This window comes from Delphinapterus leucas, chromosome 13 (genome assembly GCF_059928025.1).
Source record: "Delphinapterus leucas isolate spDelLeu-1000000601 "Yukka" chromosome 13, BTC_Dleu_Yukka2, whole genome shotgun sequence".
Lineage (NCBI taxonomy): Eukaryota > Metazoa > Chordata > Mammalia > Artiodactyla > Monodontidae > Delphinapterus > Delphinapterus leucas.
In genome coordinates this window covers 41910919-41937859 of record NC_143141.1, presented here as the reverse complement: position 1 = coordinate 41937859, position 26941 = coordinate 41910919, and the positions used below count along the sequence as shown (strand labels likewise).

Genomic DNA, 26941 nt, shown 5'->3' with positions numbered 1-26941 from the left:
ATTTTCTGTGATGTTCGGCTGATGTAGAGTGGCTATTTTCTAAAAGCTTTTTGTCTTGTGAGACTGTCCCTTTCCTGGTCCTTTAACTTCACTTGGGGTTCTTTATATGTGAACCCATTGGTATTTTGGGGTTCTTGGTTTCTTCAGCTCCAAGTCTGGGATATTTGAGGCTAGATTCCTTGCAGTCTGCCTTCTCTCCAGACTTCAGAGTCTTCTTATGTTTGTTTTATATATAATGGACAATGTTTTCAGTTGTACCCAGTGTGAGGAATAGGGAGAAGTGTATACTCTGTCTTTCTAGAAGTAGAAGTCTAGCTCTCTGATGATTTTTTATCCTGACCTCCTGCTTATCTGTGACACCATTTATGAGGATGCCTGATTAATCAGCTGAGAACAATGTTCCTGATCCAGATTAATTTAGTGGTGCTTAGATTAATTTAGAGTTGCTTTATAATTGCAAAAGTAAATTTACTATATATATACAGTATGTGAGCATTTTCAGGTCTACAAAGAGAATTTGTCTGCATGTAGTTACTAAACACAAATGAGTAGGAGTTGAAGGAGACACAGAGAACAAATTATCTATCAGAGATCAACAGTGGAGAACATTATGAACTATCTCTTTACTTTTCTAAAATCTTCAGTATCCTTGCTTCCTTTTTATGATGTTAAGTATTGGATGGAGAAAGAAAAGAGAGATTGAAGTTAAAGTTTCATCAGAGTAGAAACCATGAGGGAAAGTATTGATATATTTAACTGGTTAATAATTTAAAGGTTTTTAGTATTAAGATAACTGGAAACAAAATTGAATGGCAATCAGCAAACTGGGGGATATATGTCAATAAGAAAGATGACCATACTACAGAAAAACAGGCAAAGGACATGAGTTTTTCATAAAAGAGGAAATGGAAATGGCTAGTAATAACACTGAAATTTTCCCCCTTATAATTAAAATAGATTTTAAATGACTAAATAAAAAAATATATTTTCATTAGATAAATTGAAACATTATTGTAATAGTGTAAGGAGAAATTGATGATCACTTGAATATAACCATCATTAATCTAGTGGTGATCATTCTTGAATTTAACTCATTATGTATATATACCTATACAATATAAATAAGTGTTCTATGTGCTTTTAAATAAAATATATGGACACCTTAAAATAATTGTTCTCTTATTGGGGGGAGGTGTCTAAATTTAGCTTGCCACCTCAGTTGCTGACTGATCTTTGTGTGAACATGTATTTTCCCCCCTTGACCTGTGGGACTCCTAAGGACCTAAGTTGGGTATTCTTTCCTCCAAAGATTTGTTCTGGGATCTGGCAGTGCTACTGACTTGGACCCCCTTTAGCCCTCTTCAAAAGAGCCAGACTCAATGTAGAAGAACCACCAGTTTCAGCTCTACCACTTGCTTCTGGCCTCAACCTTAGGACCCCAGTTGCAGTGCTGGTATTGATATTTGCCCTCAAGGCATGCTTTTCTTCAGTTCTCCTACAGATCAGAGCTCCCAGCTTCCATGTTAGCTAGACTCATGGTTTATATCCCTTACCTACCACCTTTTTTTGAAGTAGTTGGGGGAAAGCTAGGGTGTGGTCCTTAGAGAATCCCCCTACTTTTAGGGAGCCCAGCAATATGTTTAAAATACTGTATTTTTTCCTAGAATCTACTTGTTTTGTAGTGGATGGACCCTTTGGGTTATCTAGTCTGCTGTAATGTCAAAAGTGGCAGACTTAGGGATGTGACATGTCTTCCCATTTGTCTAGATTTGTATTATGTGCTTTGGTAGGATTTTATAATTTTCTTCATATTTATAAAATAGCGAAAATACTTGCTACTTGCTGTAGTGTGGGATAATTTTGATTCTTCTGCTTATGAGAATATAAATTAGTATGACCTTTTTGAATAGAGGTTTGGTAGTATGTATCAAAAGTCTTAAAAATATGCTTTGACCCTGCAATTTTATTTCTAGAAATTCATCCTAAAAGCATACTCATGGGCTTGTGCAAATATTCGTCTATAAAGAAGTTATTTTGTGTTATTTTTAATAATAAAAAGCTTGACTGACTTTTATGTCTGTAATTGGAGGATTAGTTAAATTGTGCTGCCATCCATATGAAGGAATACTTTGTGGCCATTACAGTGTAGAAGAATACTTATTATATTTTACAGGTTCATGAAATTTTAGATAGTAGTACTATAATATGATCTTGTTTTTCTAAAGTGTATTTTTATATTTTATATATTAATTATTAAATCATTTACTATTTTAGTAATCAAAAGAGTAAATTGTTCATTCTTTAATTGGTCTGTGTAGGTGGTAAAACATAGGAACATCTAATAGATCACCATAGTGAGAATTAGACTTCTGAAGTAACACTGCATGATAGAAGACAAAGTAGCAGATGACTTCAGAGTTATAAGGGAAGATGATTTTGGATCTAGAATTCTCTATTCATCGAAGCTTTAAAATTAAGAACTATGCTGGTTCTTTGAAGTTCTTTAAGCTGCAAATACACCCTTCTGTATTCTACTCTGATGCTGGGCTGGGATTATGCAAATTATATTTCTCAGACTGTGTTGTTAGCTAGCTTGCTATTAGTTTCTACCATTAGGAGACAGGCAAGAAAAGAAGAGATGGGACTTCCTACCTGTTTTCTTGATATTGTGGTCAGTGTTACCCCAGCAGTAATAGTGGATTCCATCTGCTAGCTTCTTTTGATATTGCTAGAACTGTCCTCATTTTGATACTGTTGAGTTACCTGCAGCAGCTGGGCTGTGCCCACTGCCTCCTTCTCTAAACTCTTAGGTTTTTTTTTTTTTTTCTTTTTTTTTGCGGTACGTGGGCCTCTCACTGTTGTGGCCTCTCCCGTTGCGGAGCACAGGCTCCGGGCGCGCAGGCTCAGCGGCCATGGTTCACGGGCCCAGCCGCTCCACGGCATGTGGGATCTTCTCGGACTGGGGCACGAACCCGTGTCCCCTGCATCGGAAGGCGGACTCTCAACCACTGCGCCACCAGGGAAGCCCAACTCTTAGGTTTTGATGACACCAACCTCTTACCATTTTTTCCTGTAGCCCTAGGAGTGCTGGCTGCTTACTGCAGTTATTACTTCTAGGTTACCTTTTTGTTCTTTTAGTCCATTATCACATGTTTAAACAATTTTGTATTTTTAAATCACTGTTCTTAGCATAACCTAGTGGAGTTTCTGTTTTCTTAACTGGATCATGATTGATAAAATCACCCACTCTCACTTCCTAAAAGAATTACTTGAGGATTTACTCCAATTTAAAAGCAACAACAACTCAAGAAATATAAAGTCCTGAGTTCCAAGAAAACAGTGTATAAAATCTCGGAAGGGCCCCTCCCTCAAAAACATACACACACACACACACCCCAAAACAAAATGATAATCCTAGGTTGACACCTGTAGAGCAGGTATTGTTAAAAAGCAAATGTTTCACATTAGAACAGGAGGTTTGAAGGTCCAAGAAGATTGTGTAAGAATAACTTTATTCTTTATGGTGAAGAAGCTAATTAATCTCAGAAGGTAAAAACGCATTATATAGTCAATAAAAAAGAATGTGTTCCTCTTCTTTCTCACCCCTCTTATTAATCCATTTTTTTTGTCAAGTGGTGTATATTTAGCAATATGTCTATGTCCAAACGCTGTTTGATTCTGAGTGAGAGTTATATATTTGATATTGTGGGCCCTAGATATTTGTTTTCTATTTACGAAGTAACTCTTGGCCAAAACACAAAATACTTATTTATAATAGCACACAATGTGCAGGGTACAAATCTTGAAAATGTGGAAATGATGATATGGAAGTAGAGGCTGGGACACCTGGGAAAAGAAGAAATACTGGGGCACACAAGGACACACGTTTTAGTAAAAAGCCAGTAGGTGGTCCAAGAAATGAGATTTATACTTTTTATTTAGTATTTCCTGTACTTTTTTATTCTTATGTGCATGATTTCACAAGAATCAAAGTATATTTAAATGATTCTGTATAGCACCTTAGAAGAACATACAACTTATGGCAAATCATATAGTGAAAACCTAGGACACACATTTGTGTATAGTATGATTACAATTAGATTTGTGTTATAGTGAGAGTGTGGGTGACTTTTAGAAAATGAAGGAAAGGAATATATGCATTGTTATAAAAGTATATATTTTAAGCATTTGTAAAATATAAGAAAACACAAATATAGGTAATAAACATTGTCAAAAGTAATTTACAAATTCATATAATAGACTCACTATTTGAGAATCTATAGATACAGGAAATAAGATACAATTCCTTATTTCCCAATTTAGAGGTTAAATGTGCATCATAAATGTCCTGGAAATGTTGGAAAGTTGATCTTAAATGTGTCGGTTTTAAATGGTAAATATCTTAATAAGGTCTTTCTCTTATAAAAAGTATATACTCTAAAAAAGCATCATAAAAACTGCATTTCCATATGAATTTTAGAATTAGCTAGTCAATTTCTATTAAAAAAAAAGCTTGCAAGGATTTTATTTGGAATTGCATTGAATCTGTGGATAAATTTGGGGAAGACTGATGAGTCTTCAGATCCATGAACAAGGTACATCTCTCCATTTATTTAGGTCTTACTTTCTCTAAACGGTGCTTTGTAATTTTCAGTATATCAACCGTTACACTTTCTTTCACATCTTTTGTTAGATTTATCCCTAAGTAGTGTTCTTAATATTGTAAAAATACTTTAAAATTCCTATATCTGATTTTTCACTTCTGGTATATAAAGATAGAATTGATATTTGTTCATCTATCTTGTATTTTGCAGCTTTGCTAAACTCACTTATTAGTTCTAGTGGTTTTTTTTTTTTTTTTAGTAGATTTCATTGGGTCTTCTTCATAAAAGATCATATCATCCAAATAAAGACATTTTAAGTCCTTCCTTGCTAATCTGGATGTTTTATTTCTTCTTTTACCTGATTGCACGGCTTAGCCTTTCTTGTACAACACGGAAGAGAAATGATAAGAATGGAGAGACTTGTTATGTTCCTGATCTTAGGGGGAACATATTCCATCTTTCACCAGTCATATGATGTTAGCTATAGGTTTTTTGTAGATGTTCTTTAGTAGGTTGAGGAAGTTCTCTTCTGTTCCTAGTTTGCTGAGAGCTTTCATCAGAAATGGTTGTTGGATCTTATCAAATGCTTTTTCTAAATATCCGTTGAGATTATCATACGGTGTTTTTTTTTTAGTTTGCTAATATAGTGAATTACATTGATTGATTTTTTTTTTTTAATGTTAAGGGAACCCTACATTCCTAGGATAAACCCAACTTGGTAATGATATATTATCCCTCTAATGTTTTGTTAGATTTGATTTGCTAAGATTTTATTTAGTATTTTACATCTGGGTTTATGAGGGATAGTTTTCTGTAGTGTTTTCTTTTTGTTTCTGTTTTCTTATAAGCCTTTGCCTGGTTTTTGTATCAGGTTAATGCTGGCCTCATTGAATGAGTAGGGAAGTATTTCTTCTTGCTCAATTTTCCAGAAGAGTTTGTGTGGGACTGGTATTATTTTTCTTTTAAATGTTTGATAGGACTCACCAGTGAAGCCATCTAGCCTGGAGATTTCTTTGTAGGAAGGCTTTAAATTACAAAATTAATTTCTTTAATGGTTAGAGAACTATTCACTATCTAATTTTTTTTCTTGAGTGAGCTTGGTGTGTTTCAGGAATTTGTCTATTTCATCTGTTATCAAATTTATTGACATAAAATTGCTCATAACATTTCTTTATCTTTTAATATCTATAATTATGTCACCTCTCTCATTCTGGATATTGGTAATTTGCGTCATCTCTTTTCCCTGATCATTCTAACAGTTTATCAATTTTATTTATCTTTTCAAAGAACCAGCTTTTGGCTTTGATTTTTATTTCCCTAGTGATTAACGATATTGAGCCTCTTTTCTAGTGCTCATTGGCCATTTGTATATCTTCTTTGGAGAAATGTCTATTCAAGTTCTTTGCCCGTTTCTCATTTGGGGTTTTTATAGTGTGTATATTGTAGTTGTTGAGTTATAGGAGGAGTTCGTTATATAGTCTGGCTATTAATTCCTTAAGAGATATATGATTTGCAAATATTTTCTCTCATTCTGTGGGTTGCTTTTTCATTACTTATAGTGTCCTTTGATATACAAAAGTTTTTAATTTTAATGAAGTCCACTTTATCTACTTTTGTTGCCTGTGCTTTTGTCATATCCAAGAAATCACTGCCAAATCGAACATCATGAAACTTTTGATCTCTGTTTTCCTCTAAGAATTTTATAGTTTTAGCTCTTATGTTTAGATTTTTTATCTGTTTTAACTTTTGATTATGGTGTAAGGTAAGAGTATGGCCAATTTTTGGAAACTTCCCAATATTGCCTGGCCAGGTAGAGGAGGCTAACCCCCACAACGAGGGAAGAATGGACAAATGTCAATGTTGCTAAGAGATCAGATAAGATGAGGACCGCCCCCCCCCAGCCCAAATATTTATTACATTTAGAAACATGGAGGACACAGGAGGAAAAATACAGGTCATGTTTTGGAACAATGACTGGTGTCATTTGTTTGCAGCATAAAATGTAGGAAACTAGACGAGAAGATTGGCAGAGGTCAAATGGGGGAAGGCTTTAAGTGAGTTTGAATTTTATTCTCTAGACAGCAGTAAGGCATAAAAAGGATAATGAAATAATAATTCTATGGGGTAGAGAGCTGGTATCTCCTTTGTATTTGAAAAATTGAATTCCCTTCCAGCTAAGTGAGGTGCATATAAGGTAGGTCATTAGTACCAGGGGAACTAGTTCCTCCTGGTTGTTGCTAATCTTTGGCCCTAGAAATGGATACACGTCTCTGGACTATTGGATATATGTAACATACTCAACTTCTTGGTGGGGCTACAGCTGAAAATAGCACAGCTCTGTTTCTCTTTGGCCATAACTAGACTGTATTGAACTGGGTTATTTTAAGCTGTGGACCAGACTGCTGATTGGTAGATGTTATTTATGTGCCTGAAAGTCATCAAGAAGTGCTATTATTTTCTGTTTTACTGGGCAGCAAATACTTCTGGGCATTTTCTTCAGCCATGGGGCTTTTTTTCTGGAGGCTAGCTACTCTGTATGCCCCATTATAAGGTGATCCTGAAGATACAGTTATTCTCTGCCAAGTCCCTGTTCTCCATCACCAGCATTTTTCCAATTAGAAAGTATCTTTAAAAAAAAATTTTTTTTAACTAGGAAGAAATAGAAAATCTGAACAGACCAATCACTAGTAATGAAACTGAATCAGTAATCAAAAAACTTCCAACAAACAGAAGTCTAGGACCAGACAGCTTCACAGGTGAACTCTACCAAACATTTAAAGAAAGGTTCATACCTATCCTTCTCAAAATAATCCAAAATATTGAAGAGGAAGGAATGCTTCCAAACTCACTCTATGAGGCCAGAATTTTCCTGAGACCAAAATCAGATGAAGACACTACAAAAAGAAAGAAAATTACAAGCCAGTGTCTCTGATGAACATAGATGCAAAAATCCTCAACAAAATTATTAGCAAATTTAATTTAACAATGCATTAAAAGGATCATACACCATGATCAAGTGGGATTTGTTCCAGGGCTGCAAGGATTCAATATCCACAAATCAATCAACATGATGCACTACATTAACAAAACGAAGGATAAAAATCAAATGATCGTCTCAATAGATGCAGAAAAAGCATTTGACACAATTCAACATTCATTTATGATAAAAACTCTCAATAAAATATGTATAGAAAGAACATACCTCAACATAATATAAAGGCCATATATGACAGACCCACAGCTAACATCATGCTCAGTGATGAAAAGCTGACAGCTTTTCCTTTAAGATCAGGAAAAGACAAGGATGCCCACTCTCACCATTTTTATTCAACATAGTATTGGTAGTCCTAGCCACAGCAAACAGTTAAGAAAAAGAAATAAAAGGAATTCAGATGGGAAAGGAAGAAGTAAAACTATCACTATTTGTAGATGACATGATACTATATAGAAAACCCTAAAGACTCCACTAAAAAACTATTGGAACTAATAAATGAATTGTATCCTGCAACTTTACTGAAAAATCAGTATACAGAAACATGTTGCCTTTCTGTATATACATTAGTAATGAACTATCAGAAAGAGAAATAAAGAAAACAGTCGCATCAAAAAAGAATAAAATACCTAGGAATAAATTTAATCAAGGAGGTGAAAGAATTATACTCTGAAAACTATAAGACATTGATGAACAAGATTGAATACAAACACAGATCGAATACTGTGCTCATGGATTGGAAGAATTAATATTGCTAAAATATCCATACTACACAAAGAAATCTACAGATTCAGTGCAATTTCTATCAAAATACAAATAGCATTTTTCACAGAACTGGAACAAATAGTCCTAAAATATGTATGGAACTACAAAAGACCCCAAGTAGCCAAAACAACCTTGAGAAAGAACAAAGCTGGAGGCAGCACATGTCCTGATTTCATACTAAACTACAAAGTTATAGTAATCAAGACTATATGGTACTGGCACAAAATCAGACACATAAACCAATGGAATGTAGTGGAGAGCCCAGAAGTAAACCCATGCTTATATGGTTAGTTAATTTTTGACAAAGAAGACAATAATTTACAGTGGAAAAGAGAGTCTCTTCAATCAGTGGTGTTGGGAAGACTAGACGGCTACATGCAAGAGAATGAAATTGAACCATTTTCTTATACAAGTTACAAAAATAAACTCAAAATGGATTAAAGACTTAAATGTAAGGCCTGAAACCATAAAACTCCTAGGAGAAAACACAGGCAGTATGCTCTTTGGTGTTGGTCTTAGCAGTATAATTTTGGGTAAATCGCCTCAAGCCAAGGCAACAAAAGCAAAAATAAACAAATGGGACCATATCAACTAAAAAGCTTTTGCACAGTGAAGGAAATTATCAATAAAATGAAAAGGCAACGTACTGAATGTGAAAACATATTTGCCAATGATATATCTGATAAGGAGTTAATATCCAAAAAATGTAAAGAACTCACATGAGTCAATATCAAAAAAACAATCTGATTTAAAAATGGGCAGAGGACTTGAATAGACATTTTCTATGAAAAATATACAGGTGGTCAACAGACACATGAAAAGATACTCAACATTAGTAATCATTACAAAAATGCAAATCAAAACCACAGTGAGATATCATATCACCTCACTACTGTCAGAATGGCTATGATCAAAAGTCAACAAATAACAGATGTTGGTGAGGGGAACTTTTAAGATCTAATGTCTTAGCAACTGTCAAATACAATACAGTATTGTTAGCCTACTCATACTTGAAAAGGTGCTCAACGTTACTAATCATTAGGGAAATGCAAATCAAAACCACAGTGCGATATCAACTCACACCTGTTAGAATGACTGTTATCAAAGATAAGAAATAACAAGTGTTGGTGAAGATGTGGAGAAAAGGGAACTCTTGTACCCTGTTAGTGGGAATGTAAATTGGTTCAGCCACTAGTATGGAAGTTCCTCAAAAAATTAAAAATAACAACTATTGTATAATCCAGCAGTTCCACTTTTGGGTATTTATCAGAAGAAACCAAACACTAACTTTAAAAGATATATGTACCCCATGTTCATTGCAGCATTGCTCACAATAGCCAAGATAAGGAAACAACCTAAGTGTCCATCGATGGATGAATGGTTAAAGAAAACACACAGACACATACATACACACAGAGGAATGTTACTCAGCCATAAAAAGAAGGAAATCCTGCTATTTGTGACAACATGGATAGTTCTTGAGGGCATTATGCTAAGTGAAATAAGTCAGAGAAAGACATACAGATGATCTCACTTATATGTGGAATCTTTAAAAAACAAAACAAAACTGAGCTCATAGACACAGAGAACAGATAGGTGTTTGCTAGAGGCAGAGGTGGGTGAAATGGGTGAAGGTGGTCAAAAGGTACAAACTTCCAGCTATAAAATAAGTCATTGGGATATAATGTACAGCATGGTGACTGTAGTTAATAATACTATATGGCATATTTGAAAGTTGCTAAGAGTAAATCTCATTATAAGAAAAAAATTTTTGTAACTATGTATGGTGATGGATGTTAACTAGATTTATTGTGATCATTTCACAATATGTATAAATATTGAATCATGTTACATATCTGAAACTAATATAATGTTATATGACAATTATTTCATTTAAAAAGTTATAGCTCATGAAAATGATTTACTAGAATAATTTGTTAATTAAAATTATTTTGTTTACTTAAAATAGCTTTGGGCAATTGCATAAAGGAGAGTTTATATTTTTCTCTTTCCATAAGAGAATGTTTTGCTCTGTGTGCTTTGTGTTTCAACCTCAGGATATTGGGTTATACAAATTAATTGTATCTTTGCAGCACTGACAGGAATAGACGCTTTAGGAATAACACATTGAATTAAGGATGGCTTCTTTTACCACCCACATTATGTGATGAGTAGCACAGGATATTTAAATGCTTTGGTACAGAACATGAATAGAGCTGATCATGAAAATACAAAAAATATATATATACAATATTGTTAACCATAGTCACTGTGCTGTACATTAAACCCCCAGAACTTATTTATCCTATAAGTGGAAGTTTGTAACTTTTGACCACCTTCACCCATTTCCCTCACCCCCAACACCAACCTCTGACAACCACCAATCTGTTATCTGTATCTGTGAGTAGTCCACTGCTTTTATATTCCACATGTAAATGAGATCATGCAGTATTTATCTTTCTGTCTCTGGCTTATTTCACTTAGTATAATGCCCTCAAGGTCCATTCATGTTGTCGCCAATGTCAGGATTTCCTTCTTTTTTATGGCTGAATAGTATTCTATTGTGTGTGTCTATAATATAAAGAAGATACACACACACCCCCCACATCGTCTTTATCCATTCACCTGTTGACAAACACTTAGGTTATTTCCATATCTTGACTATTGTAAATAATGCTGCAGTAAACATTGGGGTGCATATATCTTTTCAAGTTAGTGTTTTGTATTCTTCAGATAAGTACCCAGAAGTAGAATTGCTAAATCATGTGGTAGTTCCATTTTAAATTTTTTGAGGAATCCCCATACTGTTTTGCATAGTGGCTGAACCAATTTACATTCCCACCAACAGTATATAAGAGTTGACTTTTCCCACGTCCTCGCCAACACTTGTTATCTCTTGTCTTTCTGATAATACCCATTTTAACAGGTAAGAGATGATAATCTCATTTTGGTTTTGATTTGCATTTCCATGATGATTAGTGTTGTTGGGTACCTTTTCATGTACCTGTTGGGCATTTGTATGTCTTGTTTGAAAAAATGTTTGTTCAGTTCCTCTGCTCATTTTTTAACTGGATTTTTTTTTTTTGCTAATGAGTTGTATACGTTCTTTGTATATATTAGATATTAACCCCTTGTCTGATGTATGATTTGCAAATATTTTCTTCTACTTCATAGGTTGCCTTTTTATTTTCTTGATAGTTTCCTTTGCTGTGCAGAAGCTTTTTAGGTTGATGTAGTTCCATTTGTTGATTTTTCCTTTTGTTCCTTGATCTTTTGGTGTCATATCTAAAAAATCATTGCCAAGATTGATGTCAAAGAGCTTACCCTGTATGTTTTATTCTAAAAGTTTTATGGTTTCAGGTCTTATGTCCAATTCTTTAGTCCATTTGAGTTGTTTTTTGTGTATGGTGTAAGATAGAGGTTCAATTTCATTCTTTTGATTGTGGCTGTCCAGTTTTCCCAAAACCATTTATTGAAGGGACTACCCTTTCCCCAGTATATATTCTTTAGCTCCTTTGTCATAAATTAATTGACCGTATATTCATGGGTTTATTTCTGGGCCCAAATTTCTTCTTTGTAATTAAGATTCATCATTTAAAAATTTAAGGTTAAACTTTACAAAGTGATATATTTAAATGGTTTACAAATTCAAAGAGTACCGCAAAGCTCATAACAGAGAAAGCAACGGTTCCTTGCCCCGCCCTGCCCCACCTTGACTCTCCTTCCCTACAGAAAACCACTTTCAACCCCGTTAGTTCTTCTGGTGCTGTACTCTATATTCTTCAGTAACATATTTTTGTTTTCTTTATTTTTTATTGAGTTACAATTAATATACCATAAAATTTACCTTTTAAAAATGTACGATTCAGTGACTTTTAGTGTACTCACAACATTGTGTAACTATCACCACTATTTAATTCAGAATATTTTCATCGCCAAAAAAAGAAATCCTGTTCCTATTAGTAGTCATTCCCCATCTTTGTTTCCCCCTTCAAGCCTCTGGCAAACATAATCTACTTTTGTCTCCATGGATTTGCCTGTTGTGGACATTTCCTATAAATGAAGTCACGCAATAAGTGGCCTTTTGTGTCTGGCTTCCCTCACTTAGCATGTTTTTGAGGCTTATCCATGTTGTAACAGGTGTCAGTATGTTACTCATTTTTATGGCCAAATAATAGTTCATTGCATGGATATACCACATTTTGTTTACCTGTACATCAGTCAGTGGACATTTAAGTTGTTTCCATTTTTAGACTATTATGGATAATGCTGCTATGAACATTCATGTACAAGTTTTTGGGTATATACCTAGAATTGAAATCACTGAATGATATGGTAACTCTATGTTTAACTTTTTAAAAAAATTTTTTTCTGTCTCTTTTAATTGAAGTATAGTTGCTGTACAATATTATATGTTACATGTGTACAGTATAGTGATTCATAATATTTAAACGTTATACTCCATTTATAGTCATTATAAATGATTGGCTATATTCTGTGTTGTACAATATATCTTTGTAGTTTATTTTATATCTAATATTTTGTACCTCTTATCACCTACCACTATATTGCCCCTCCCCTCTTCCCTCTCCCCACTAGTTTGTTCTCTGTATCTGTGAGTCTGCTTCTTTTTTGTTATATTCACTAGTTTGTTGTATTTTTTTAGGTTCCACATATAGGTGATATCATTTGTCTTTCTCTGACTTATTTCACTTAACATAATGCCCTCCAAGTCCATCCATGTTGCTGCAAATGGCAAAATTTCTTTCTTTTTTTTAAGGCTGAGTACTATTCCATTGTATATATATACCACATTTTCTTTATCCATTCCTCTGTTAATGGGCACTTAGGTTGCTTCCATATCTTGACAATTGTAAATAATGCTGCTATGAACATTGTAGTACGCATACCTTTTAGAATTAGTGTTGTTATTATTATTTTTTTTTTGCGGTACACGGGCCTCTGACTGTTGTGGCCTCTCCCGATGCGGAGCACAGGCTTTGGACGCACAGGCTCAGCGGCCATGGCTCACGGGCCCAGCCGCTCCACAGCATGTGGGATCCTCCCGGACTGGGGCACAAACCTGCGTCCCCTGTATCGGCAGGTGGACTCTCAACCACTGCGCCACCAGGGAAGCCCTAGAATTAGTGTTTTTGTTTTTTACATATAGGCAGGAGTGGAATTGCTCGGTCATATGGTAGTTCTGTTTTTCTTTTTCTTGAGGAACTTCCGTACTGTTTCCCATAGGCCGAACCAATTTATATCCTCACCAGCAATGTAGGAGGGTTCCCTTTTCTCCACATCCTTGCTAACATTTGTTATTTGTGTTCTTTTTGATGATAGCCATTCTGACAGGTGTGAGGTGATATCTCATTGTGGTTTTGATTTGCAGTTCCCTGATGATTAGTAAGCGACGTTGAACATCTTCTCAAGTGCCTGTTTGGCCACCTTCATTTCCTCTTTAGAAAAATGTCTATTCACTTCTTCTGCCTGTTCTTTAATTCAGTTGTTTGTTTGTTTTTAATTTTGAGTTGTATTAGCTGTTCATATATGTTGGATATTAATCCCTTATCCGTCTTATCATTTGCAAATATCTTGTCCCATTCAGTAAGTTGTCTTTTCAGTTTGTCCATGGTTTCCTTTGCTGTGCAAAAGCTTCTAAGTTTAATTGGGTCCCCTTTATTTATTTTTGCTTTTATTTCTTTGCTTTAGGAGACGGATCCAAAAAAATATTGCTGTGATTTATGTCAAAGAGTGTTCTGCCTATGTTTTCCTCTAGGAGTTTTATAGTATCCAGTCTTACATTTAGGTCTTTAATCCATTTTGAGTTTATTTTTGTATATGGTGTTAAGAGAATGTTCTATTGATAATTTCATTCTTTTACATGTAGCTGTCCATTTTTCCCAGCACCACTTATTGTAGAGACTGTCTTTTCTCCATTGTATATTCTTGCCTCCTTTGTCATAGATTGAGCGTAAGCATGTGGGTTTATTTCTGGGCTCCCTATCCTGTTCCATATGTTTAACTTTTTGAAGAACTCCCAAACTGTTATACACAGCAGCTATACTATTTACAATCCCACCAGCCATGTGTAAGGGTTCCAATTTTAACATATCTTCATCAACAGCTGTTATTATCTATCTTTTTGATATAGTCTTCCTGATAGGTGTGTGAAGTGGTATTTCACTGTTCAGCAATATACTTTCAACTTTTTCTTTTAACCTTTTGATTTTAGACTTTATCTATTAGCTTCTTGATATGGTAGGTGAGGGTTTAGCTGTCTACCACTTCCTCCCTGAAGCATACTTACCCTTCCCTTTCCCCATCCTTCCTAGTCTCCAATCAGCTCTACCAGAGCTAGGTCAGAATTCATTGTTATGACTTAGTATTGTTTACATCGAGCGCTATGGTATTATGATTACATTTTCTTTCTTTTGATTTTTCTTGGGTTAAAAATTACTTTTTTTCCCCTTTCCCCTCATGTATATATCATTATTATTTCCAAATTTTTCTGTCAGCCTCTCAATATCCCTCTCAAAACAGTTAAACATTGGTGACTCATCAATTCCTTTTTCTCCTGGAGTCTTCCAGTGTCCTATTCCACTTTGGAATGATTTCTTTCTAGGCCTGTGGCATAGATGACATCTTGAGACCTTTTTTCACTGTCATCTTGGGAAATTAGTGAGACTTTTAACCTCTGGATTGATCTAAATTTCTAGTCTTTTCTCTCCCATTGAACATCTCTGTTACTTTATTCTAGATGTGGAAGATTTCCTCAACTTTATCTTCAGACTCTTCAATTTTTACTTTCCTAAATGAAAAAGGATGACATAACACATAATTTACAGATTTCTTTACTATTCTTTTAATTTTCCTCTTATATTTTTCATGGGTACAGTATCTTCTGTATTTCCAAGGTTATTAGTGATAATGTCTTCAGTTTCTTTCAAGTTTATTTTTTCTCTCTTTTAGCCACTTGCCTTTTATATTAGAAACTTTCCTCAGATGATCCTTCGTTTGTTCACATTTAAGAGGGAGACTATACAAAGCTGTTTGGAAGCGTAGACACGGGATGGTTGCTAACATCTGAAAATTTGCTGAAAGACAGGCAGTGATCTAAGTACTTTATTTGCATTATCTTAACAGATCTTTACATTGGTCCTTTGAGGTTCTAATTTCACAAATGAGGAACATCTTGAGGCTTAGATGGTACAACCCGAAGGAGGGGAACCCAGATCTGTCTGCCTTCATATGATTTTTTTATCCATGATATTCTGTTTCCCTGCCTCCCTCCCAGTAAATGATTTGTGAATACCAGGAAAACGCTTTATGAATACCAGGAAAACTCTTGAGAACCTTAAAGTCAGATAGAAACAAGACAGACAAATGTAATCATCCAAACACAAAATGACAGCAATTGCAGAATTGTGTTGAGAGAAAATGGTGAATATGATTGTTTAGGAGGGCTGGGGAATGGTCTGAGTGATGTATCCTTTTTTTTTCTACTAATCTCTTTTCCAGGAAGCCCGGTACATGACTTGGAAATATTAATATTTATGTGAGTGACATGTGAGGCTTGTTCAAACAGGACTAGAAAAAAAGAAGTAGTAAGTAATACGCTAAATTAAAGGAAGCATCATGGGTGATTTTATAAAACAGTAAAGAAAGTAGGAAGTATTATTTGGGAAGGTCAGTATTGCACACATGATACAGCAGTGATTGATTATAACGCTATTTCTCTCAAATATCTTTATATTAGAAATTATAAACCCTTTATACTGTTTAATAGTATAGCAGAAAAATTATATATACATGTGTGTGTATTTTTTGATGGCCTCTCAGGAAGTTTACTTAGCTCAAGTTTGTCAAACTGCACTTCCTCAGTTTGAATGGTGCTGTTCCTAAATACATAGCTATTAGAATCCCTGTCAGCAAAAGTCCATATGTGTCACCAGTTAAACATTTTTAACCAAAAGCAATCACTCTGTGAAAATATTTTAAAGATGGTAGGAAGAGGCAAAATATAATTTTTAAAAAAAATATTTTTATTTGAGTGACAAAGATTTACATCTCTTATTATTAGAACTGTCCTTTCATTTTTACAGAAAAGAAATATATCCTATGTATGTGTACTTTGTCTTGTAGAATTTTTTTTTCCTATTGAATTATTACAGCTTGCTAAATAACTCTTGTGAAGTAAGCATAAAGGAGTATAATTAACTGGAGCTACAAGCAGTGATAGTACAATAGGAGGCAGGTGTACCTACTGAAGGATAAAAATAATTACTTGAGAAATAGTTAAGTTAGAGTATTTCTGTGATAAGACAATTTTCCCCCTTTCGTTTCAATATTCACAACATCCCACCATGAAATGTTCAGTTATGGCTAAGAGCCCTTTCCCCTAAAAGGAATAACCTTGTTATTTAGTGAAGTACCTATTCACATTAACATCAGGGTTAATATTGTGAGCTTTCTTTTCCTCATTGTAAGCATATCCTGTATTCTTTTTTTTTTTTTTTTTTTGTGGTACACGGGCCTCTCACTGTTGTGGCCTCTCCCGTTGCGGAGCACAAGCTCCGGACGCGCAGGCTCAGCGGCCATGGCTCACGGGCCTAGCCGCTCTGCGGCATGTGGGATCTTCCTGGACCGGGGCACGAACCCGTGTCCCCTGCATTGGCAGGCGGACTCTCAACCACTGCGCCACCAGGGAAGGCCCTCCTGTATTCTTTGGTGAGAGGAATATGCTGTACTTTTTGTGTTATAAAGGCTTATGATCCCTTATTTATAATTTAGGAAAAGCTCAAAGGCATAAATATTAATTACTAAGTTCTGAGGTATAGCTGTCTTTTATCTTCAGAAATATCAATTTCATATATGTGAAAACCAGTAGGACATAAAAAGGTTAAATTTGGTCTCAGCACTTTGCAGTGTAAGCTTCTACAAGACAGCAACTGCTTTATTGTTATGCATGTGTGTCTTTTGAATTTTCTATATGTTGAGGAGTTACTGTAGCAGACACACCCCAAAATCAAAGTGGTTTGACCCAATAAAAGTCCATTTCTTGCTCACTTTTCAATCTAGAGAGGTTGACTGGACTTCCACGTGGTCATTCAGGAGCCCATACACCTTTTATCTTATGACTCTGCCCTCCTTTGCATTCTGGAATCCTCTCCATTCAGCTGGTGTGGAGAAGGCATACTCATTTATTATCCACTCTCCTCCAGAAGCGACACCAGTGGTGAGAGGTATCATGTAGTTCCATCGCAGTGTCAGCATGCTGGGAATGGTGGTGGTGGTTGGGGACAAGGGGCTTCCTGCAACATCTCCCAGGTTTAACATTGTGCTTTGGACAGGGAGCCTGAATCTTCGGTGGTCCATTTACTGCTCTGCTAAAAGATACTACTTCTCCTTTCATAATATTATTCAAAGGTGGTAATATTAACTACCTCTAGGTTGTCAGAAAACAGGAGGCAAAGGACTCCGTGCCACAAATGCTTTACCCTATTCTTTAATTTCTCATTTCATTTTAAACCACAAAATACTTAACCAATTTGAGTCATTTAATCATATGGTCACTGAATCATAGTTTTAGAACTAGCTGAGGTCTTAGTACAATCTCTTCATTTGATAAATTAGGGAATAGGCTCAGAGATATGGAGAGGCATTCCTAAGGTCACTATGTGCCAGAACTAAGAAAAACAAGTTTCCCAACCTCCAGTCTAGTAATCTCTCCTCTGTACTATGTCATCTTTGAGGAGCCTTCTTTTACAAATTCATATCTCCTAAATTAATACAAATTGTTTCCCCAGTTTTCTTTCCTTTGACTACCTTCCTAAGATACTTACCCTGGAGAAAGGGGGATTTTAATTGATATAGAAGAGAATTAGTGATCTGAAAAGCATTTGTCATATTGTTATTGTTGGGTCCTGTAATGGAGTGCCATACTGACTTTGCAGGCCCAAGGAAGAATGCCCCAGACATTGGAGGGGCTGCAGGTAAAGGAGGGCTGCAGAGTCAAGTGGGGCCTCTTTCAAAATTTTGTCTATGGCCAGCTCAGACCTTAGGGAACATTTATGTTAACTTAAGACAAAGAATACACCTCTTCCACTTCTATTGACATAGAAAACAGATTAATTCAGCTGAGAGGTCTTTAAATTCAATGCAATTTTTTGCTAATGATTAGAGAAACACAAATCAAAACTACAATGAGGTATCACCATATACCAGTCAAAATGGCTATCATCAAAAAAATCCACAAACAATAAATGCTGGAGAAGGTGTGGAGAGAAGGGAACCCTCCTACACTGTTGGTGGAAATGTAAATTGATACAGCCACTATGGAGAACAGAACTAAAAATAGAGCTACCATATGACCCTGCAATCCCACTTCTGGGCATATATCCAGAGAACATGGTCCAAAAGGATACATGCACCCCAGTGTTCATTGCAGCACTGTTTACAATAGCCAAGACATGGAAGCAACCTAAATGTCCATCAGCAGAGGAAGGGATAAAGAAGATGTGGTACATATATTATACAATGGAATATTACTCAGTCATAAAAAAGAATGAAATAATGCAGCAACATGGGTGGACCTAGAGATTGTCATACTGAGTGAAGTCAGTCAGACAGAAAAAGAGAAATATCCTATGATATCGCTTATATGCGGAATCTAAAAAGAAATTATACAAATGAATGTATTTACAAAACAGAAACAGACTCACAGACTTAGAGTATGAACTTATGGTTACCAGTGTGGGAAAGATGGAGGGAGGGGATAGTTAGGGAGTTTGGGACTGACATGTACACACTACTATATTTAAAAAGGATAACCAACAAGGACCTACTGTATAGTACAGGGAACTTTGCTGAATGTTATGTGGCAGCCTGGATGGGAGGGGAGTCTGGGGGAGAATGGATACATGTATATGTATGGCTGAGTCTCTTTGCTGTGCACCTGAAACTATCACAACATTGTTAATTGGCTATACTCCAATATAAAATAAAAAGTTTAAAAATAAATACAATGAAATTTTAAAATTTAATTGTTTAATTCTGTCTGTTCATATGTAATTCCAAACTTAAAAGTGCTATTTTATTTTAAGTAACTCCCCCTCCACATTTAAATAATTCCCCACCATAAAGTAATATAAATTCATTGTAGAAAATACAGAAAAGTATATTCTTTAAATGACATGTAATTTCATTAGCTAATAGTAACCACAGTTATCACAGGTTGTGCCTGGAGTTGGGTAGTTGGTTTAATTATTTGTGTCTCCATTAGAATGTAAACTTCCAGAGGATCAAGGCTTGTCTTCTTTTGTCTTTTCATCTCCATGGCTCACCACAGTGCCAGGAATGTAATAGGCATTCAATAAAATATTTGTTGAATGCTTATTATGATTCTGGAGAGTGATGAGGCTGGTTTTCACGTGATGGTTTTGGAATTTTTCTCATGGCTTTGTGTCTCACCTCACACAAGTGACATACATGCGAGAGTAGGAAAGAGTAAAGGAATCTAAATTTAAGCCAGAAATGTTTTTCTTTAAATTTACTTTGATCACAGTAGATCACTAGTGGCAAAGAGAAGGGCCCAAAACTTAGTTGCAGACAAAAGAAAGATACAGTTTATTGCTTTATAAGCTGGTTTATTGTAGCTCTCATATCTTTTCCTCCTTCCACTTCCATTTTCCTCCTGTCCTTCCTCCTCTACAGAATTTAGCATCAGGACTATAGCGTGAGATAAGTCTTGCCACCTTCAGATTCAACTTGTTGCCTTTTAAGGACTCTGAGGGTAGGATAGAAGGTCGATTTTTATTTTATTCATTCATTCATTCATGTTTTGGCTGCACTGCCCGGCATGTGGGATCTTAGTTCCCTGACCAGGTATCAAACCCATGCCCCATGCAGTGGAAGCATGGAGTCTCAACCACTGGACTGCCAGGGAAGTCCCTTATTTTTAACTGTAAAGTTTCCTCTGCTGCATAAGCCCACCAAAAAACTACACATTTTCCAGTGGAACTCAGGCAGTGTGTCTGTGTACATTTTATGTGTATGTATATAAAATGTTTATATATGTAAATATTTGTATATAAATATATGTGTGTATGTTTATATATCTGTATGTGTAGTGCTACCTGGTTACTTAGGTAATGGGGTAGAAATGTTAAGTACGTGATTGTTAGATTCTCTCTAAAATCTGGGCTCTATCAGGTTGTCTTGACTTTTTTGATAGAAAGTTATATAGGTTCTTTGGTAGTTGGATAAAACTCTCACAATTGCTCTATCCCTGGGCTCTTGGGAGCACATAAGTAAATATTTAATGGTTCTTTTCTAGTACAGCATGGATGCTTAAAATATTAATTGTGGTCAACCAGTTGTGTGGTTTTTGGTGTTCTTCTGTGAGAACAATAACAGCACAGTTCTTTATTTTAGAACATTCTGCCTTGCTTTGTCCCTGATAATGTAAAGGTGGGCTGATTTCTAATGAAGACATTATAAAAATTGGACATGACTTAGAATTACAAAAAAGTTTATTCATCTCTGGAGACATTCTCAAATAAGTAATTTATGTTATATTTACATTCTTGGAACTTCAGGCATATAGGTTAGGAGACCACCCTTCCTAATTTTTTACAGTAAGTGGCTTCCCTTTTCTGAAACACAAGATCGGAACGGGTTGAGGGGAGGGAGATGCTGAGAGGCCAAGTTACGTGGAGGCAACTGTGCAGGTGGCACTAGGACAATATCATGGAGGGGAGACACCCTCACTGCCATCACAACTAATACCTCACTAATGTTCCAAGTCGGGAGGTGTGGGGATTGTTTTGCACTCTACCTTCCCAGAAGATTCCAATGTGCTGCCAAGGTGAGGATGCTTGCAAAGCTCAAATAAGCTGCAGAGAGAATGTATTATGTAGCTACAGGCTTTAGTTGGACCTCATCAATTATAATTAACCAATTGGGAATTCCTTAATGAAATTTAAGGTTCATTCAGTAGTGAATGTACGTCGAGCCTCAATCTTGTACCAGATTCTTATTAGTTACTAGGAATAGAAAGATAAATAAGATATGGTTGATAAAGGAGCACAGTCTAGTGGAGGAGATAGAAATAATAACAAATAATGTAATACAGGGCGCATAGGATATTAAAAAAGAGGTGTCTAGAGTATTACTGGAAATACAGTAGAAGGAGCAGTTAACTCTGCCTGAGGTTTAGGATGTGGGATGAAGTGGGAATGGAATGAGAAATGGTCAGGTTTTCACAGAGGAAGTGATGAATTAAGAGTTTATCAGGTAGAAAAGGAGAGAAAAGAGGAGGCTTTAAAAAAAGTTTGTAACATGCAAATATGTGAAGAAATTGAATAAGTGTTCAGGGATTGGTTGGAAAGCAAGATGCCTTTGAGATATTTGTAGGTTTTGCATCTAGAAAAGTAGATCAGAGTCAGGTGGTGAAGTGCCTTATAAACCACATTCAGGAATATGGATGTTATCTTGCATGCTATGGTGTCACAGGGTCAAATGCATACAGGGACTAAGTAGATCATCTTAAGAGTGAAGCTGGTCAGGTGTGAAGCAGTTGATAGCATTGAAGGCTCTAGTAATCTGGATAGCATGGACCTTGTTTAAAGGCATTTAAGTAAGAAATGTTTTTTAAAGTTTAAATTTAAACTAAAATGGAATACTATTTAGGTCAAATAAATCTGTGAAATTCAACCTTCAAGTGCCAGTCTGTAGTACCTTCAGTATAAGAGCCCAGTAAGGATAATAAGGAAAGTCGGTAAGATCTTTATAGCATTTCTAAAGAAGTATTGCAGAAATATAACTAAGAGTTGAGGTTGGGCTGGAAATGTGGAGGTGAGAACATAGTAAAAAGGTTAGTGTAGTAATCTAGGTAAAGTGTTCCAGCAAGCCAGCAATGCTTTCAAATGAGGTAGCTTGCACTTGTTGGCTACGCAGTCCCTCTGCTGTTAAGCTGCCATCATTGATCATACCCTCTGCCCAGCTCTGTTGTCATGTTGCTATACTGCTCCCCATCTTCATGTCATTTGTCCTGTTCTACTTCTCTGTGTGTTGAACAAGGTTTTGTTTGTTTCTCCATTGGTTCAGATTCTTAGATGAACACTCTGATGTTTCATAGAAACTTTCTTCTATTTCATCTGTAATTTAGCACTTTGGCATCTGGCTCCTGCTCCCAACAGCTCACGCTGGAAAGATTCACCAAAGCAAGCTACTGGTTTTTACAATTGTTGTCTTCAAAGCCTGACACTCTTTGGGAACTGGTTTAGTCTTGGGTGGAGAACCACCATTTTTCTTTTTTATACTATGCTGGTTACTCTCACCATCAGAAACACACTGCATTTGTTTAGAAGATGCCTTGATGAAATAGTTTCATTGGAACCTTACTTTTGTTTTTTTGTCTACTCTTGTTTTCTTCAGGTCCTATCACTGAAAATGAACAAGTATTAACATTTTACCACATTTATATTGCTTCTTGCATCCTCCTCCTTCCTGTATTTAGCTGGGTTATATAGATTGTAAACTCTTAGTCTTTTATGTCTGAAACCATTTCTTAAATGGTAGTTTAGCCAATATGAAACTCCAGGATGGCATCTATTTTCCCTTAGCACTTGAAGATCATTAGCTTCATTGTATTTTGGGCGCTGTTGCTGCTATGAAGTTGTTGTCAGCATAATTACGCCTTTGCTGGTAACCTATCTTTTCTTTTATGATTTTTCTCTTTATTCTTGCTGTTCCGTAGTTGCAAGGTATTTAGACATAGATTAGTTTTTTATTTATCCTGTTTATTTGTTAATATATATTTTCAACCTAAGGACCCTATCTTTATTGGAACATTCTTAGCCTTTTCTCCTTAGTATTGCCTCTGCCATTCCCACTATTCTAAACTTCTAGAATTTCTTTTTTTTAATAAATTTATTTATTTATTTTTGGCTGCTTTGGGTCTTTGTTGCTGTGTGCGGGCTTTCTCTAGTTGCGGTGAGCAGGGGCTACTCTTTCATTGTGGTGTGCAGGCTTCTCATTGCGGTGGCTTCTCTAGTTGCGGCGCACGGGCTGTAGGCATGCGGGCTTCAGTAGTTGTGGCACATGGGCTCTAGAGTGCAGGCTCAGTAGTTGTGGCGCACGAGATTAGTTGCTCTGCAGCATGTGGTATCTTCCCGGACCAGGGCTTGAACCCGTGTCCCCTGCATTGGCAGGCGGATTCTTAACCACTGCACCACTAGGGAAGCCCTAGAATTTCTATTAGGTGTGTGTACTTCTCAATCTATCTTCTATGTCTCTTACCTTCTTTAAAAATATTATCACTTTATTTCTCTGTACTACATTCAGGGTCAGTTCCTCAGTAATATCTTTCATTAGACAATCGTTGCTCTTTGGACAGGTTTCTAGGTAAATCACTGGATCAGGAGTTTATGGCTGGTGACCTTTTATAATATATGTATGTAGGTAGGAAGGTAAGTAGGTAGGTAGGTAGTTAAATAGGAGGACAGGTCATCTGCTGATAATGAAAGATACCAGGGTAAAATGAAGGAGACAGAGAAAGTGGTGAAGGTCACTGAGATGAGTAATATCATTCATTTCTTGGTTAAAAAGCTTTTATCTAAGATTTTTAAAAATAAAAATCTAAGTAAAAGAACTGATAATCATAGTTTTTATGTTTTCCCTAAGCATTAAAGAGAACTTAGTTGTATTAGCTGAAAATGTGAGTGTGTTTTGTTTTTAATTTTATGTTGGCAGAAGATAAAGAAGAGAGGTATGAGAATTAGAAGACCTGTATTTCATTTGGTCTTGGTTTTGCCAGAACTTTCGATGAGTTATGTAACTGCCAGAATGTACCTTGCCTATTTTTTGGTATTATATTGCTTTTATGAAGATAGTTGAGATGATTGATTATAAAAAGTTTTTGAAAACCATAAGCATTGGTCATAAGATACAGAGATGCAAGAGTAGTGTAAACCACAGATTTAAGTTACTTTGGAAGTATCGTTTTTATGCTTATTTTCTCTAAATTAAAGTGGATAATGTGTTAGAAATATAGTATTGTTTTAAAGGAGTTTTTTTTTTTTTTTTGCGGTACGCGGGCCTCCCACTGCTGTGGCCTCTCCCGTTGCAGAGCACAGGCTCCGGACGCGCAGGCTCAGTGGCCATAGCTCATGGTCCCAGCTGCTCCGCGGCATGTGGGATCTTCCCGGACCAGGGCACGAACCCGTGTCCCCTGCATCGGCAGGCGGACTCTCAACCACTGCGCCACCAGGGAAGCCCCTGCTTTTCTTTTTAAAATAGTCTAAGTATTTAATTTTACTTGGTTTGTCCCAATGAATTTACTTGGTAAAGTATTTTTAGAAAAACATGTGGATGAAATATTAGTCATTTAAATTAGATCATATCTGTATTCAACATCTACTATATATGAATAATTTATAGAGCTTTATTGTAAGTGCAACGGTTCTATGTAATCTAAAGCAGATGATTTTTTGTTCTTTTAAAGGCACCAGAACTAAATTTTATTATTTGATTTAAGATAAATTATACGTAATCTTTTTCTTGTTTGGCAGGCAACCAGATAAACTGGTGGTAGTTTGGACAAGAAGAAGCCGAAGGAAGTCTTCCAAGGTTTGTCTGTTTTCTAAATTTCTTACCCAAATATTGAATTTGACTTTTGGTCAAATTATTAAGCCTCTCTGGTCCCAGTGAAGAATATTTTAAAATATTACTTGATATTTTAGGTTATTTCTTATTATCTAATGTACTAAAATGATTGATCAGGCGCTGTATGTAATCTTGTTACTGCAGTTCCTAAAGCAGGAGCCAGTTACCTGAGTTTTGATTTTGGATTTGGTAGCCTTGAATAACATAATAGTTATTTAACTTCTCTGTGCTAGGATATCATGAAATAATGATTAAATAAATATCACTTACAAAATTATACCTAGGATTACTTTATTCAGATTCCAAGAGGATGAAGTTAGGACACACATAAGGAATGAAGAGTTATGAGTCCATTGCTGGGTTACTGAAGAGGAGTTGGATTTTTCAAAGGTTTTAATTTTTTGTTCTTATGGCTTTGTGGGGAGTGGAACAGAATTTTATTTATTTATAATTAAAAAAAAAATTTTTGGCTGTGTTGGATCTTCGTTGCTGTGCGTGGGCTTTCTCTAGGTGCGGCGAGCGGGGGCTACTCTTCGTTGCGGTGCATGGACTTCTCATTGTGGTGGCTTCCCTTGTGGCAGAGCACAGGTTCTAGGCGCACGGGCTTCAGTAGTTGTGGCACATGGGCTCAGTAGTTGTGGCTCGCAGGCTCTAGAGCACAGGCTCAGTAGTTGTGGCTCACAGACTTAGTTGCTCTGCGGCACATGGGATCTTCCCAGACCAGGGCTCAAACTCCTGCCCCCTACGTTGTCAGGTGGATTCTTAACCACTGCGCCACCAGGGAAGCCCAGAACAGAATTTTAAAATGTTCAGTAACAATTCTAGGTATTTTAAAAATTCCAATCTATAGACAAGTAAGTATGAGTATATTTTTATAAGCACACAATAACACAGGCATGTTTATTGAATGTTGGTTTTTCCGTAAGTAGACTTACGTAAAGAAAAATTTATTCATTTTAACTGAAATTAAATTTTAATTTAATTAAATTTCAGAATTAAAAATTTTTTAAGGGCATCTTTTTAAATTTTATTTTTATTGAATTAAAATTTATATATGGTATAAGTCACAGATCTTAAGTACACAATTTTATGAGTTTTGATCAATATATTGTTGTATAATTACCACTGCTATCAAGATATAGACAATTTTCATCACCTTTTTCCTTTGAGTCCTCTTCCAGTCAATTCCCAATCTTTAGAGGCAACTACTATTCCGATTTTTCTATCACCGTAGGCTATTTTTGCCTGTTCTTAAATTTCACATAAATAGAATCATACAGAAGTACTATTTTATGTCTGGCTTCTTTTGTACAGCATGTTTTCGAGATTTATTCATGGTATTGTGAATGTTGGTAGTTTAACTTTTTTCATTGCTGAGCAGTATTCCATCATGCACATATACTGCAGTGTGATTTTTTATACATCTGTTGATGAACATTTGATTTGTTTCCAGTGAATATTCTGAGTGTTCAACTATTGTGAATAAATCTGTTGTAAACATTACTGTTCAAGTATTTTGGGGGACAAATGTTTTCTCTTGGACGAATAACTTGGAATGGAATCAATGGGTAATAGGGTACATACATTTTGAACTTTTAATATACCCCCACCAGCAATATAGGAAAGGTCCAGTTGCTTCACCTCATGAATAGCATTTTCTTCAAAGCATACATTTGTAGTTTGGGGGCATTATATTTTGGACATGTAATATTTTCTTATCTATTTATGAGAAGGGGTTCTAAAAATAGACTTAGGGTCATCTGTCAGTTTTGCTCAGTGGGTCTTAAGCTTTTGTGAAAAGGAACAATATTAGGCCATCCACTAAGTATGATAGAAGAATCTGAATATAACTATAAACATTAGAAATCGACCCTAAATGTTTTTAGCTATCAACAAAAAGTGATGTCCCTCT

The 26941-nt window shown here is 35.7% G+C and overlaps 1 protein-coding gene across 3 annotated transcripts in view; it reads left to right on the top strand.

The window, feature by feature from the left end:
- EHBP1 (EH domain binding protein 1) overlaps positions 1–26941 on the top strand; it is a 460296-nt gene that overhangs the window by 148465 nt on the left and 284890 nt on the right. For all 3 annotated transcript variants that reach the window (XM_089922339.1, XM_089922338.1, XM_022597318.3), the window contains exon 3: positions 24936–24993. In XM_089922339.1, the coding sequence (XP_089778465.1) occupies positions 24936–24993 (58 nt within the window). The remainder of the gene's footprint in view (positions 1–24935; positions 24994–26941) is intronic.